This window comes from Rhipicephalus sanguineus, chromosome 10 (genome assembly GCF_013339695.2).
Source record: "Rhipicephalus sanguineus isolate Rsan-2018 chromosome 10, BIME_Rsan_1.4, whole genome shotgun sequence".
Classification (NCBI taxonomy): Eukaryota; Metazoa; Arthropoda; class Arachnida; order Ixodida; family Ixodidae; genus Rhipicephalus; species Rhipicephalus sanguineus.
Window position 1 is genome coordinate 31,747,408 of NC_051185.1, and position 15,775 is coordinate 31,763,182.

Below are 15,775 nucleotides of genomic sequence, written 5' to 3' on the forward strand. Positions count from 1 at the left end.
TTTTCGCAAGAGACCATCACCTGATCGCGTGGCCAGCGGAGCAGAGAAAAGTAAATGATAAGATAAGGACGTTCGCGTGCAGTGATAAATGCAGATAGCCTTTGTACGTAGCGCACCTATGGTGCTCATTTCCTGTGACAGAACTGCTGCCTTCAACTTGAGTGAGATGTATGTTCGCGCTATGATGTAACACGCTTTCGCTGAAATAAACTGTAAAAATAAAACAAAAATGGTGAAGCTTGGACCATGCCGCGCAATGTTTGGAACAGCGAAACTGGACGATTCTGAGACTAGTCTGGTTGCTTCTAGGCTGTTGCTAGGCTTTACCTAGGTGATGCAGGTCCTAGGTTGTTTCTAGGTTGTTGCTAGGCTTTACCTAGGTGATACTAACTTGTCTCTACGTTGATTCTTAGAGCAGAGAGGTTCGAGTTAAACCACACACAGTCACAGACACGACACGGTTGTCCAAACTTCAGAGGCAGAAACTCGCGCGCAAGCCAAGCGTTCGCACTTCTCATAGATATACTGCCACGTCGTCATTGGCGTAGGCCTTCCATCGCTTCGGTGTCTTCTCGCAGCCACCGTTGCCTTTCCAGTTTCCTAGTATTTTCTGGGCAAACAGTTGCCTTCTTCATTTTTAGTGAACCAGTGGTGAGTAGTGGGATTTACCCAATTTTGTGGCACATACCCGTTTGTAATGATGATACTTTTCTCAAGGAATGATTTGCTAAAGAACTTCGCCGTTAAATGTCGAGTGGTCCCTTATGCATTTGCCTAGATTACTCGAAGGCGAAAGCCATCTTCTTATATTCCTTCTTAATCGATTGTATTGATCTCTCCCTCACGAGAGCTTTCTGCACCCAACGTGGTTTCGTACTGCCTCCGGGATCGGAGGCATTGGAAGCTTTCTGCATCTTACGTGGTTTTGCAGCTCCTCCGGGATTGGCTCGCCTTGTACCCAGCGTCAACGTCCTGTGATGACGTCGCAAAGTTTAGCTACCTGTGACGTAAAAATGACGTCGCCTCCCCTCCCTCCCCACCCACTGCCCTGCGTTCACGTCCACGATAAAGAAGAATTGCGACAACGGCGATTAGAATAGGGGACATGAACGATGGCGAAGACATGACGATGGCGAGACCATTACAGTCGAGGCGGCATGAAGACAATGACGGCGCGGAAAGGTCAAGAGAAAGGCCGCGATGACCTTCATGATTAGAGCGACCTGGCGAAGATGAAGATACGTTGTCTTGAGGTGATGACAACGACACGATTACAACGGCAGGTGACGTGGCCAGTGCAGTGATGTCGTGCTACAACATGACCATACGGCATCCGCTATATACGTCTGCAACATAACGGATCGCTTCACAACAAGACAACGACCCTCAAAGCACAATGCAGGGAACGTAAGGGCAAACGCTACATGTATAAAGTTTGTGCTTTTACCCCTTAAATTGAAGCAACAAATTCTGCAGCCACAATATCGAATTGGTTTGAGCATAACTACCTATGTGCAGCTGTAAACGTGCGGACAATTAACATGGTCTAACGTGTTTCCTTTAGTCCAGCTTACTTGAGATAAATGCATGGGCAGTGCTCTTTCATTATCTTTTTTTTGTTTATTGTCCAACAGCGTTTCAAATACTGGGCGAAACGCCATTGTTTCCATTGCTTTTTTTTCAGACAATAAGCATGATCGAAGGCCTTTGTTCTAGGCCAAATGACTTGCGATGGCTGCAAGGAATGGGCTCTTTTGTCATTTTTGGGTGCATTGCCCAGCAGCCTCTCAGTTGTTTCTATTCCTTCCGGACGATATATACGGTCGAAGGTATTTGCTTTAGAGCTGCTAACTTGCGATGGTTGCAGGAAATATGCCGTTTCATACTTTTTTGCTGTATTGCCCAAAATCCTTTTAAATGTTGGGCAATACAAAATTGCGTCGATTCTTTCCCGACGATAAGTACGATCAAAGGCATTTGCATTAGAGCAGTTAACTTGCAACAGCATAGTAGCACCAGACTTTTACCCGTTACAGAAAATAACCGATTAAAATTACTTCCTTTAAAATGTAATTGATTACATTGGTCAATTAGAGCTCAGAAAAGTAACTGAGTAATTACAGAAATGTAATCGACTACTCTCGCGTTACTTTCTTTCAGTTTCTTTGCCGTAACAGCGACACAAGTTTACTCAAGCTACAAAGAACTACTGTGGCTTGTGCGGTGGAGAGAAAGCTGGGAGTCTTACTGCGGCTTCTTTGATATAGTGTTACACGTCGTTAACGGTCAACAGGAGTTGTTTTTCAAAGCTGTCGTCGCTGATTCTTCCACGTTTTCTCGTTAGGAGGTCAGCTCCTCCACGGAACGCTCTCTCAATGCATACGCTGGAGGGAAGGATGGTATCGTAACGTGGGGCATCTTTCAGACTAGCTCGTAGTTGCACAGTGCTTCGCCGCTATAGTGTCCACGTCCTCTATGAAGCTGAAGTTTTGCTGTTCTGCCGCTCGGGCAAGGCGTTGCTGGTACGGCCAAGGAAAAGGTGAAGAAATAGGCTCTGTAGGAACCTCCCGTCTGACAGGACGGGGGGTCCCTACAGAGCGGTCACATATTCTTATTTTAAAACTTGATTTTGGAAAAAAAATGTAATTGATTACTCGTAATCAATGGCAAGAAAATGTAATTCAATTGGCCAGAACATTAGTTTCGGAAAAGTAACGTATTATATTACAAAATTAGACGAAGATGTAATTGCTTACAAGTAATTGATTACTTGTATCGGCTTATGTACAACTCTGAGTATAAGACTGAGAATTGGGCAAGTTGGCATAGATTCACAATTATGGAACGGCACCACGAAGTATGACCATATCACGGAGGAGCACGCGAGGCACAAGAGCCGAGCTCTCAGCTGAACCTTTATTCACATGTGCAGAACACAAATATGTAACCACTCGTGGCTACACACAGACAACAAACAATGAAACATAAAAATCACCCTCTACCCATTTTACTACAATATTTCTTTGTGCTGCAAAACGATGTATGGGAAGCTGATTCATGACTCTGATTTCGTAAATGCGAAGCCTCGATTATCTGCGGAGTTGTCTGATCATGATGCCTTGCAACGATGCTGTTTTAGCTGAAATAAGGTTCACGTCTAGGGTTACCGACCGTTCCGGATTGTGCGGGAGTGTCCCAACTTTTCATGCAGCGTCCAGAGTCCCGCACCGTCCCGGTAGGGACAGCTTTTTGTCCCGGATTTTTTTCTGGATTGTCAAGTTAAAAATTCTTGCGTGATTCAACGCAAGCCCAACAACGCGCGTCACGCTACGGAACACAAAGTTCGCACGAATTTCATGGGCGAGGCTATGTTGCGGTGGCTAGCGCTGGCTGCGAGGGGCTTTAGCCGCGTTAGCTGAACTTCCGTGTGAAGTGCGACAACTTTTACGAGTACATTCACTTGCAAGAGGAAGTGTTGCGAGCAGCACTTAACTAGCTGGTACCACTTAAAGAGGACGCGACCATAAATTTTCCTACAATTACCTAGAGGGAACTCTGGCGCTGAGATCGTTCAGCCACTATGGGAATGACGGGTAGTACATGGATTTGCCTAGTCTTCGTGCTTACGGCTTCGAACGCACTTGTAGGTTTGTTTAGTGCTGTGTTTTGGCGTTAGTTTCGAATAAAAGAATAGATCGTTGTTAACTTCGTGACCAGATTTGAATTGGTGAGCCTAAAAAGGCTAAAGTGCTGAAGTGTAACGTCTGACTTTTGCTGATCTTTGTTATGCGACAAAGCGGATGTAGGCGACGTGGGGCCAAACGGAACCAAAAGAACGAAATTTAGACAAATCCGTGTACTACCCACTATTCCCATGCTGGCTGAAGCGCCATGCGTTACAACTCCCATAGACACTAGCGCCAGAGTTCCCTCTAGTAAATATTGCAGGAGACTATGATGATGATTATTGGGGTATGTGGCGCAAGGGCCATGGATAGCCAAAGAGCGCCATGCCTTTAAGTGGTGTTAGCGATGACCAATGATTTCGATGACAGGGTGTATTATGGCTGTATAGAGGCCTAAAATCACGCGCTATAAGGAAGCGTAAAATGTGTGTATAAAGCATAAAATTATGGCAGTGATATGTGATGTGATCTATGGGTGTGGAACGAATTACAAGTGAGCATTTTATGTGCAAGTGAGAGATGGGAAAATAGCACGAACGCCTCCTCAAGGCCTTTGAGGCCATGCAGGAGACTCTATGGAAGCAACAATAAAGAATGAATGAACTTGTCTGGAATTTTTATTTATTTACTTATTTTTTAAGTATTGGTAGTGCAATGACCGCTCAGTGATTTTAGCAGGCTGGTACATAAGGTTGATCTAGAACAAATGGCACGTACATGGACATATAATATACACAGGTTATAAAGTAGGGGAGCGCAGACACGAACTTCCACGGGCAAGAAAAATACACAGAAGAATGCGTAGAAGTTATTCACAAAAATACAAGATTGCAATTATACAAAAATGCGATACAATTTAACTGGTAAGTATACACTCTAATCATGATGAAAACAATGCCAACGAGGGTGCTGGGACCATTGCGTTAGTTAGTTTATTCCACTCAACTATACCGCAATAAGGAAAAAAAAAACATATTTCCTTGGCTCCCTGTGGTACTGTACGCTATGGTAGTGTACGCTACGGGCGTGCCTTGGATCACACAAAAATATTTAACTGGACGGTCCGAAAAAAAATCCGAGACATATAGCTGTCCCGACCGGGACGGCGTTGGACACGGGACGCTGCATGAAAAGTCGGGACAATCCCGCAAATTCCGGTACGGTTGGTAACCCTAGATGTGAATATTATTTCAGCGAATACAGCATCGTTGCAAGGCATCATCATGAGACCTCTCCGCAGATAATCGAGGCTGCACATTTACAAAATCAAATAACCATTCCTCAGCTTCGCATATCATTTGCAGCTCAAAGAAATATTGTACTTGAATGGGTATAGGGTTATTTTTATATGTATTTTTCTTTGTTTAGTCAAGTGTGGGTATATATTTGTGTTCTGCACATGTGATTAAATGTTCAATTGAGAGTTCGCCACTAGTCTTTTGTGTGTTCCTTCGTGATACTGTCGTACTTCGTGATGCCGTTTCATAAATTGCAATAGCTGGAGGGAGTGTGCTATTTCATCATTTTTGTTGTGATAGCATTATATCGACACTCTCGACGGGATTTGGCCATCGCAGTCACGTTCAGCATAAACTCCAAATCGATAACATTCCCCCCCCCCCGCGCATCGCGTGCTCTATCCGCGTGTAAAAGCGCTCGAGCAGGGGTGACGAACGCGGCTTTTATGCATCTTCGTTCATTGGAGGGTGTATGCGATAACATCAGCGCGCGCGCGAGGCCTGCTGCCGCATGCGGCTCAAGCACAGAGGAAACGCGCCGCCCGTCTTCAAGGAACATGAAGGGGCGAGGCGCGCAGGGAAGAGTGTGTGTGTGTGTGTGTGTGCGGGGGGGGGGGGGTTCGCTCAAGCAGCCACTGTGAACTTTGAATATAAGGGCGCGGTTACGATCGCTGGCGCGCACGCTGCCTTGGCGGGCATCACCAGACGGTTTGTATAGCCTTCTACATGCTGTGCTCTCAACGCGAAGAAACTGTGCGGCAACCGTTTTCTCCCTGGAGGGGCCGTGTTGCCTTACACAAGCGTTTTGTAGAGTTACACGAAACCGGATCTAAAAGAATTAGCTGCCAGCCTTACTTCGTATAAATTTACAATTTGTTGCTATCGCATTCATTGCTTCGACCTTGCGGTGAAACATTTTTTTTTTGTGTATTGCCCAACACCCTTTCAAATTATGGCCTCTACAACATTGTTTCAATTCTTTCCGGACGATAAGTACAGTTTAACATCATGCTGTAGAGCAGCCAACTTGCGATGGCTGCAGGGAATATGCTCTTTCATCATTGTTTAGTCTATTGTCCAACAGCCTTTCAAATTCTGGGCAATACAGCGCTGTCTCAATTCCATCCGGAAGATAAGTATGGTCGAACTCTTTGCTTTAGAGCGACTTACTTATTACTACGGCGGGGCATATGCTGTTTCATATTTTTTTGGTGCATTGCCCGTCAATTTTTCAACCGTTGGGCAATAGGCCATTGTATCAATCCTCTCTGGCACCTCTGTCGCGTTGCGGTGTGATGTGACGCACGTGAAGACAATACGTGATGATAAGACACAGAGTCAGATATCCTTTCTGATGTCCGTCATTAACACACTCTCTCCATGAGCTCCGTTTATTCTAGGTCTCTCTCTCTCCCCTCCAAATACACAGAGGAGCAATGGAATACGCACTTACGACAACACAAGCATACCGACATTACAACGCTCAAAAACACAAAAAAGCTGGCATGAATTAAAATGAACGATGCTGATATCGGCGGCCATCTTATATTTAAGGGCTTCCGGTGACGTAACACGTTGCTCACCGGCCTTGTCCACATAAAGGAATCTTGGCGCTGGTGGCTGTCGCTTTTGTACAGAGGATCGTCACAGGTCTGCGCGCATCCCGGCGTCACACGGAATGGGTGAGTGGCTTAACCTAAAAATGCAAGGTTAAGAAATGCAATTACAGCTTTTTAGATGCGAACACCACGATGTGATCGTGGTTTAAGATACGCCATAAGAGGTGACTCTAGATTCATTTTAAACAGCTAGTGTTCTTTAAGGTCCACCTAAATCAAAGCACACGGGTGTTCGCGCATTTCCTCGACTTTATGCTTGATCATGATGATGTCACAAATTCCCTCTATATATGACGTCACGATGACATCAAAACTTATCGTAACTGATAGCGCCAGCTCGCACGACCTCATTGATGACGTCGTGCGATATTTTGCCCAGGTATCGCGATATCTCGCTAAATCTCGAAGTTACTCAGCAGGTCTCGCAAGTATCCTCAAGTCCCGACAAATCTCTGCAGAAGGGCTTGTTGTCGGGCTAGCTGGCGTTTGCTGAGCATGACTGAATGCTAAACGTAACCAGTCTACCTGCGCGTCGGTAGTAGTATATATTCTGTTTCTCGTCGACGTTCCTTCAAAAGCTGTTAGTAGCACCTTTGTTGTATGTGTTGTACGTCTGCGCGCTACGCTATGACGTTCAAATCTCGCAAAACATTTTGACTCATGAGACATAAGGCCTTAATACGCTCTTTATAAGTGCTGTGTATGTGTTTCTCGCAGAGCGGTGGAGCTTTTCTCTGGTTATTCTTGCTTCGATGTGCGCGGGGAGTGCGCTAGCGAACTGCCCGGACGCGGCGAGTCTGAGTCCGTGCACGTGCGACCATGAGGGCATCAACTGCATGCGCGCCAACAGTACGGCTCAGCTGAGAGAAGTATTTAGGAGCGGCAACGCGCTCACGAGAGAGCACAACGAGCTGTGGATACAGAAGACTCCCATAACGTCGTTCCCAGCAGGCGTGCTTGGAAACTTCAAGTTCGAGCAAGTTCACGTCGAGCGCAACGCCAACTTGAGCGCCTTCAGCCTGGACTCTCTGATGAACTTCAAGGAGCTCCTCAACGTGCTCAGTCTGTACGGCAACGCACTTCGGACGTTCGAATTTGACAAGTAAGAGCTTGAAGCTTTTTGTTTTTTTACATAGTTGGCCTTACTTAATCAAAGGCCTGTCCTTCGAGAGCTGTTGCCCGGAGTTTATAGCGAGAAAACAGTACAAGAAAATTGGGGTAGCTACGCACTGGTGGTGCTAAGAATGACAAAACAGCGGAACTGGTGGCCTTCCCCATCTCTATTCTCCCCCTCCTCACCCTCACTTCCCTTTCCCACCTCCTTGCTATACTATACTATACATGGCTATGCTAAGGCTTCTTTCTCTCTTTCTGTTTCTTTCTATTTTCGCTTTCGCTCTATCCTTTTCTCGTTCTCTAGCCAATAAAAACGCAACCACATGGTTCCCATAAATGCTCGTTCTGCTAGCGTGCCTGGATAGCCGAGTGGTTACGACGCCCGCGTTCGAACCGTGGGTACCCAGGTTCGAATCCCAGCTCGCCAAGAAATTTCATTTTGTTTTATTTGCTTATTTGCCTCCTCCTCTCGACTTCTCTCGCCTCCTCTTTTCCTTCCTCCAAAGCTTTGCTAGGCGATGCATGGTGTCGTCATCGCTCGGCGATAAAAGACGCTGTTTCTGCGAACGCCGCCGGACCTAGCTCAAGCTTAAACAGCTCCACTGTTCGAAATAAAACACGGATTCGACACGACACCAGAGGCATAGGCGGGCGCAGGGTTCTCTATTAGTGGGGTGGCGGCCAAACTTCACCGCATAACCCCCCCCCCCCCCACTTAGACGACCAAAAGAAAACAAGCGTCTGATACATGCGAAAACGAAAACGTGTTCCTCACGATTTGGCCATTGGCTTCAAGGGGGTAAAGATGGGACTTAACCGTTCTGGGAATGCAGCATCAGTTTCCGAGGCCGCCATTATTGCCAAAAACCTGCAAGGCAATGCACATTATGCAATGACAGGGCAGGCCAACTGAGTGATGATATCGGGATGACTTGGCGCCTTTTATGATGATTAGGGGAAGGGGGGCGGCAGCAACCAGCGAGCGCACGCCTATGCGCCCGCCTGTGACCAGAGGACAACAATACTGGTGACCAAGTGCTTTGTTGGGAAAAGATCACACCATGGAAGACCATACAAAGAAAAACTTCTGATTGTTTCTCTATAGGGTTTTTTCTTAGCGGTTCTATTTATTCAACCTTTTTGAAATCCCCGTTGGTGGTGTCATGTTTCTTTGTGCCCAACAAGTTACACTTCCAATCACCGTGCCCGACGGCCTCTAGCGATGGTGCATCGTGTGTGTCATAGTGAGTGGAAGGCGAACCAGGCTGCTTGCCATGTCTCACATTTCTTGCCTTTGTACACTGTTCGTTGAACAACGGTGCGGTACACAACGCAGGCTGCAGCGTTTCCCGTATCTGCAAGCCCTCAACTTGGGCAGGAACCAGCTGAGGAGAATCCCGAACAACGCATTCCGTAACATGCACCTGGCGGCGATCGGGCTGAACGAAAACCCGATCATGTCCGTTGGGCAAAGGGCCTTCTACGCACTCCCCAGTCTCAAGGCACTCGACCTCAGCCGCACAAGGCTCACCACTCTAGGCCCATACTCGCTGTCTGTACTACGCGCACACCCAGAGCTCACGGTAAGCAATCGCAAGAAACACAGGGCACGGGTGCAAGCATGCCGACTACTGTCTGGAACGGCTACCATTTTCCTACACAATTAAGAAACTAGGCTGCCGGAGAGGTTAGTTAATACAACCAGGTGCCCGTTGAAGCAGTTGAGGCGAAATGAACCAATACCAACTAGCGAAGTTCGCTGCACTTCTAGCTTTAAAGATGATCTCACGGGCTATATTATTTTGCTTCGTAACCATACCCCATTCAATTAAAATGGCTAGATATCTAACCACGAAGCTGTAAAAAACATTATATAGGCGTTTCAGAGATGGTACTGAAAACATCCAAGTCAATAAAGAATAAGGAAAATAATAACATCGAGAAGTATTCAACAGATCCTCTTTGACGATTATTCTGATATCGCTATTCTGAATTTGCTCGATTACCAACGGCTTTCGCAGATTCAACTCAACAATGCTGGAATCAGGGCCATTCACCGCACCGCCTTCAACTCTACGGCACCCCTTGTGCTCAACCTGCGCAACAACAGACTTGCTACTCTGGAAGAGTACCCTTTCAAACCTCTCATCGGGCGCATGTATCAGAATGCCAGGCAATTGAATGACCTACCTCTTCTCAACGTCGAAGGTAACGCACTATCACACCTCTTTAGTTCATTTGTCATTCAACAACAACAAAAAGAAAACATTCTGAATTGCTTGAGCCTGTGGATAACGCGAACGCCGTGCATCGGCCTTCAAGCACGCTTGACATCGAGATATGTCTTATTCAAGTATTCGTTCCCCGGGTTAAGATTTGTGAAGCATGACCATCGATTGACTTCCGCATGCAGCAATCTATCTGAATGACTCATGCTATTGCTTGAATATTTCACCGAGGACATAACTGTCAGTGAATATTTTCTAAATTTCACTATCTTGCTGATATTCAGATTACAATTTGATTTTCTACGGGGAAAAAACCTGGAGGCTTACCAAACGGGTTCAACTTATATTGATGACGGGGCAGCGAGCCATGAAAAGAAAAATAATAGGTGTAACTTTTAGGGACGAGAGAGCAGAGCAGGTCAGGGAACAAACGGGTGTTGAGAACATCTTAGTCGAAATCAAGAAGAAATGGGCATGTGAGGAAAGCGTAGCGAGGAGACGATAAGCACTGGTTATTAAGAGTCAGAAACTGGATTCGAAGAGAAGGCTAGCGCGTGAGCGGTAGGCAGAAAGTTAGGTGGGTGGGTAAGATTAGGAAGTTTGCGGGGATAACGTGACCGCAGCAAACACAGGACCGGGTTAATTGGCCAAACGTGGAAGAGGCCTTTGGCTGGCAGTGGGCGTAGTGGGAGTTATGATGATGACGAATGACTTGCAATTTCACACAGGCATGCTGAGAAGCGAAAACGTTATCGATGGCGCAGTCTTTGAGGGCTGCGCCTGGAAATGTTCCTGCTGTCTTAGGGGGCACATATCTCTGTCAAGCCATTACAAAAGGTTTTTTATCTGTGTCCTTGATGTATCATCATGTATCGCATGTTTGCATGTGTGCGCTTTTTATTTTTTACTTTGGTATTATATAATGTATTGCACGTCTATGTGTGAAGTTCGAAAAAGATATCAACTTTCGAATTGAACAACAAAGAAGACCTCTACACGTCAGTGGATTATCTGTCTGGTTCTGTCACAGTTAGTATGATGTATTTATTGCATTATTGTTTTAAAAAGACTACAGTCAGTGATGCTCGCTCCAGATGCTTCTCAATCAACTGAACTCGTGACCATTTTCTGCCGCCAAAATTCCAGGATGGTGGACATATGCCTCGAAGGCAAAGAAGACAATGAAAGCACTACTAAAATACTTTATGTCAACAGGTCTATTCGACTTCCTGTTGAATTTATGTGCTCCCCCAATGTGCGCGTGATTCTCTCCCTCTCTCTCGTTTTCTTCTGTCTCTATTTCTCATATTCCTTCTCCAAGTGGAGGGTATCAAAGCTGACGTGCTGCTGGTCAACTTCCCCGTCTTTCTTTCTCTCTCTCTCTACAATGATGATCGTTGTGTACAAGCCTACGAGTTCACACGTCCTTAATCATTTTCCCGTTTTGTTTCTTAACATCGCAGGAAATCCTCTAAAATGCCGTGGGTGCTCGTACAAGTGGTTGGTTCACTACAAGTCCTTCGCACAAGTACGCGTCATCCTCGTCGACTTCCAATGTCCAGACGGTTCGGGTCTGTACAGCCTTAGCGACCGCAAAATTCTCTGCCGGTCTTAGCTTCGCGAACCTCGGCTATCTTATTCAAAAAGCATACTATGCGCGTTGAACTTCTCAAAGTAAATAAACATAGTCGTCATTGTCGTCCATACTCGCATTCATCTCTCCTGCGTTCTCTCTCTGCTGAACGCCAGCGGTCCATAAGCGCACGTTCGAAACTTGAACGAAGAAATCACATCAAATAACTATTAAATACTGCTAAGCTTCAGAGGACACATGCCATTGGGCAGACACATCTCACCAGACATCTGTTCTGGTCCTGACATTTATCGAGACATTCCTAGGAAACACGAACTGATTTCTGCATGGTAAGATGCTCCCCAGATGTTCTATGTTGCGTGCTTGTGAGCCAAGAATTCTTTATGTCCGAGGGGGATGACCACGGAAGGCCTGTAAGTTGTTGAAAGCCATCTGAATATTTGAGACGCAGAGGCGAACAGCAACACACCATAGTCTCGTCGAATCGGCCCAGAGGGGTGCTGCAGATTTGCTCGGCTCTGGAGCAGTCAAATCAGCGTTTCCTCCCGCAGCGTATGTCACATATATACGTGGTGTTTTCTGAAGCCACATGCATGCGTGCGCGCGTGCGCGCGTGCGCGCGCACACACACACACACACACACACACACACACACACACACACACACACACACACACACACACACACACACACACACACACACACACACACACACACGGATGTAACAGTACTATTACTCGTATTCTGAGGTTAGGTGCATCTGCAAAAAAGTGAACTCAACGATTTATGTTCGCACTACATTATCAAAATGCATCGCCCTACATTGCAGGTTCTTGAACTGAATGCAAGTTTATTTGTCCTGAAATCTTACAGGAGCGTGAGCAGAGGATTAAGGCTATACAGCCTGACAAGAGGCCTCTGCTACTAAATGCAGTTTGGCACACCACTGAACATCACAATATATGACATAAGTTTCGAGATATTACACACAAACACAAAAATTAGCATGATCTTCTTACACAATGTGAAATAAAACATAAGAAAGAATTTCATCGCACAATGCAGATCGATAAATAAGATGTTAAAAATCAAACTGCCGTTCAGCGACGGTGTGTACAATTGTACACATCAACTACGGAAGTGCGTCACGGACCGCGTGTTCCTTGAAACGGCTTGAAACGCTGTGTGCACACTTGTGCAGTCTTGCTGAGTGAACAACTAGCGGTCATTAAACTTCACTTTGCTGCGTATTGCTGCAGAGGATCACTTTGCTGGAGACACTACCATGTCCGACGATCGTTCAACGTGCCGTTTTCCAGGATCAACAAAAAGACTTATTTTTCTTTGTTCCAAACGAATATAAAAAACTGGGTATGCATTTTGGACCCTATATTTGCTTCTTTTTATGCGAGAATTGATGCTGACCGATTGCAGAATATTTAAATGCTTAATTACATGCTAAATAACAGTAATTAGTGAAACTCACACAAAACAACAGATTCTTTCATTTTGTTTCCTTACAATGTAATATTGAATGACTTGGAACTGTGCGAACTCGACGCATTTGCAAACTGTGGATCATAGTTCGCGCCTGAATGGGCCGAGCTGTTTCACAAGATTTTTGAAAACCACATTGAGCCTCATTGATTACATTAAATTTGTTAAAGAATTTGTGCAAACGTATGTTTATTACATTGTCAAATACTTTAGATAGACCAGAAAGAACGGACATTGGCCTGTAATAGGTGAATTTTCCTTCATCGCCACCTTTAAAGACAGCATGTTCTCGCTGCTGGTGTGGGTACCAAGTCACCAAGGGTAGGCGACACTACACGAGCATGCCTTAGCTCGCGGTCCCGTAACATCTGGCAACCATATAAGGGCCGGTGATCTATTGTTCCGGATGTGTCACTCCTGAACATAAACCGACATGAAAATTCGCTTAAGGAATACAAATAACAAGACTTCTCTTATTGTCCGCATCACAAATACATGCATGAGATGATGTTGAAATGATCCACTAAAAACACATACCTGCACAATACAAAGATGCCATTCAACGCTACGTTGAATACGCGGCTGGCAGGCGTGGTACATACCCAGACGACTCTTGATACTGGGAATGCCTTAAGAGCAATCATTTTGCACGCTTTAGAGCGATAGATCTACTCCTCCAGGTAAAAACACAGAGAACACGTCGTTCCGTGAATCTCACCTTGAAGCACTGCCGAGGTCATGCCGGCGTCTATGACATGCGTAAGCGCCGTAGAGAATTGTTTACACAATGCCCGCGAGATGGCGCAAAGTTCTTCGCGATGAATGCGCGCCAATGCTTCTGCAGCGTATGGGCGGGTTCATCCCGTGCTCGTCCCACGCGCCTGCCGTGTGGTCGCAACGGCGGCCCAAGAGCTTAAGCGCAACGCTAGTGCGCCTCATTCGCGAAAACGAGCAGAGGCTGAAAGTCAGATTTTCGCGCCGCCACCGCCAGAGGCCCTGGCTGCATCCAAGTTCACTGCGCGTAAGCGCCGAGAACGCCGAGCATCATGTGTGTGCTCTCTGACGGTGCAATTGTAGAACCGGCACTAGTGGCTGCTCATGCACACCAGGCTTACACTCTAAGAAAAAATCGAGTATTTAAAGTGTCTTCTGCCACGCAGCTATAATCGTCATCCACCTCGCGTACTTTCCTTGCGTTATCACCGCGATCCCGGCACTTCGTGGTCCCGAACGGCGCGCGCGTTATCAGCTTGACATAGCATTATTGATAGGAAAGCGACGACAGCCTGGATTTCGAAAAAGCAAGCGCAAGCAAGCCAGATGACGATTATTGTTGTGTGACAGAAATACTCCCCAAATACTCGATTTTTTCTCAGAGTGTACATGAATGGACTGTCCCACAAAACAGAGGACCCAGCTCGCTCCAGCATGGACGTCTCGGACTTGCATCCAAGTTAACTGCGCGTAAGCGCTGAGAGCGGCGAGCAACATGTGTGTGCTGTCTTGCGGTGCAATGTAGAACCGGCACTAGTGGCTGCTCAAGCACAACAGGCCTACATGAATGGACTGTCCCACAAGACAGAGAACCCAGCTCAAGTTTATATCTCGCTGCCTTGCAATCCTGCGACATACCGCTCTTGTCCTTATTTTATAAATACGTATGTCAGTTCTTTTAACACGGAGCGGTGTAAGCTCGATGTTCGGCGCTGAATCGTTCGCAGATGCTGCGCCTAGCTCTGACGTCACTGCACGTTGCCCAGAAACCATTTGGCACAGCTGCGCCTGGTTTCACCGACTACGCCGCCTTGCAACGCGTTGGTGAACGGAAAGGAGGGGGAGAGGAGAAGAGAAGTGGAGAGGCGGAGGAGAAGGAAGAGATATAAGAAATAAAATTTCTTGGCGAGGAGGGATCCGAAACCGGGTACATACGGTCCGAAGGCCCGAGTACTCACGGCCTTCTGTCTCAGTGGAAGCTGACCCAATGTAATTTCGGCAGTAACTTAATGTGCATATGAGGTTAGTCATACTGTACCTAACATGGTATACGTAGTGCATTGTGTTTTCAGCGGATCTCCGTTTAATGTTCACGCTGTAATTTTACCCCAGTGCTAACTTATTAGGTTCGATCCACGATTTGAATTTGCTTTGCTATGCTTTTTGCTTGAATTTTGTTTTTTTGTGTTACATGATAGTGACATACATTTAAACAGGTATCACCCCTTCACCATTTTATTGTATTTTTATGTGGCGTTAATACTGCTATTCTACGCTATGTTGCTACCTTTTGTTTGTTTAACATGTTCAATGCCTCCTTTCCCGAATTCCCCATGTGCCCTGCAAGGTACGTTCAAATGAACGATTAATTAATTATTAATCGAGAGTCAATTTTGCTAACACGTTAAAGTGTATGCTCTCACGAAACCCTCATTAAATTGCTTTCAATTCTGAGCCAATTGCATTCGCCCCTTGTTTACCCAGAAGCTTTTTGCACCTGACCTGTTATTTCACTACCTGCGAGATGGGACCACACTTCACCAAGCGACGATGCCATGTGATGACGTTTTCATTATCATGGCGTCACGTCGCGACCTGTGACAGCATCAGTGACCTCACAACATGACGTCATCGATGCCGTCATCTTTGTCGCATGGCATCATTGATGACGCCATGCAACATATTGCAAAAGTCTCGCGATGTATCGCGAGGTCTCGCAGATCCTCTCAACTCATGACAGGCTGTCGCCTTAATAATTGTTGTTATGCAGTGTGCGCACTTGTGACATCCAAGGTGACAAACA

The 15,775-nt window shown here is 46.1% G+C and overlaps 1 protein-coding gene across 1 annotated transcript; it reads left to right on the forward strand.

The window, feature by feature from the left end:
- The first annotated feature begins 6,524 nt into the window (after positions 1 to 6,524).
- LOC119371628 (carboxypeptidase N subunit 2-like) lies at positions 6,525 to 11,593 on the forward strand. Its single transcript, XM_037642079.1, has 5 exons — positions 6,525 to 6,606; positions 7,261 to 7,645; positions 8,996 to 9,242; positions 9,681 to 9,867; positions 11,351 to 11,593. Exons 1-5 carry the CDS (start codon positions 6,603 to 6,605, stop codon positions 11,500 to 11,502), a joined length of 975 nt encoding a protein of 324 aa, XP_037498007.1. The 5' UTR covers positions 6,525 to 6,602; the 3' UTR covers positions 11,503 to 11,593.
- Positions 11,594 to 15,775: the final 4,182 nt, after the last annotated feature.

Bases quoted from the DNA above. Each gene is read 5' to 3' on its own strand.
- LOC119371628 (XM_037642079.1), top strand. The intron at 7,646-8,995 runs GTAAGAGCTTGA...TACACAACGCAG, and splicing joins CGGACGTTCGAATTTGACAA to GCTGCAGCGTTTCCCGTATC. The intron at 9,868-11,350 runs GTAACGCACTAT...TTAACATCGCAG, and splicing joins ACCTCTTCTCAACGTCGAAG to GAAATCCTCTAAAATGCCGT.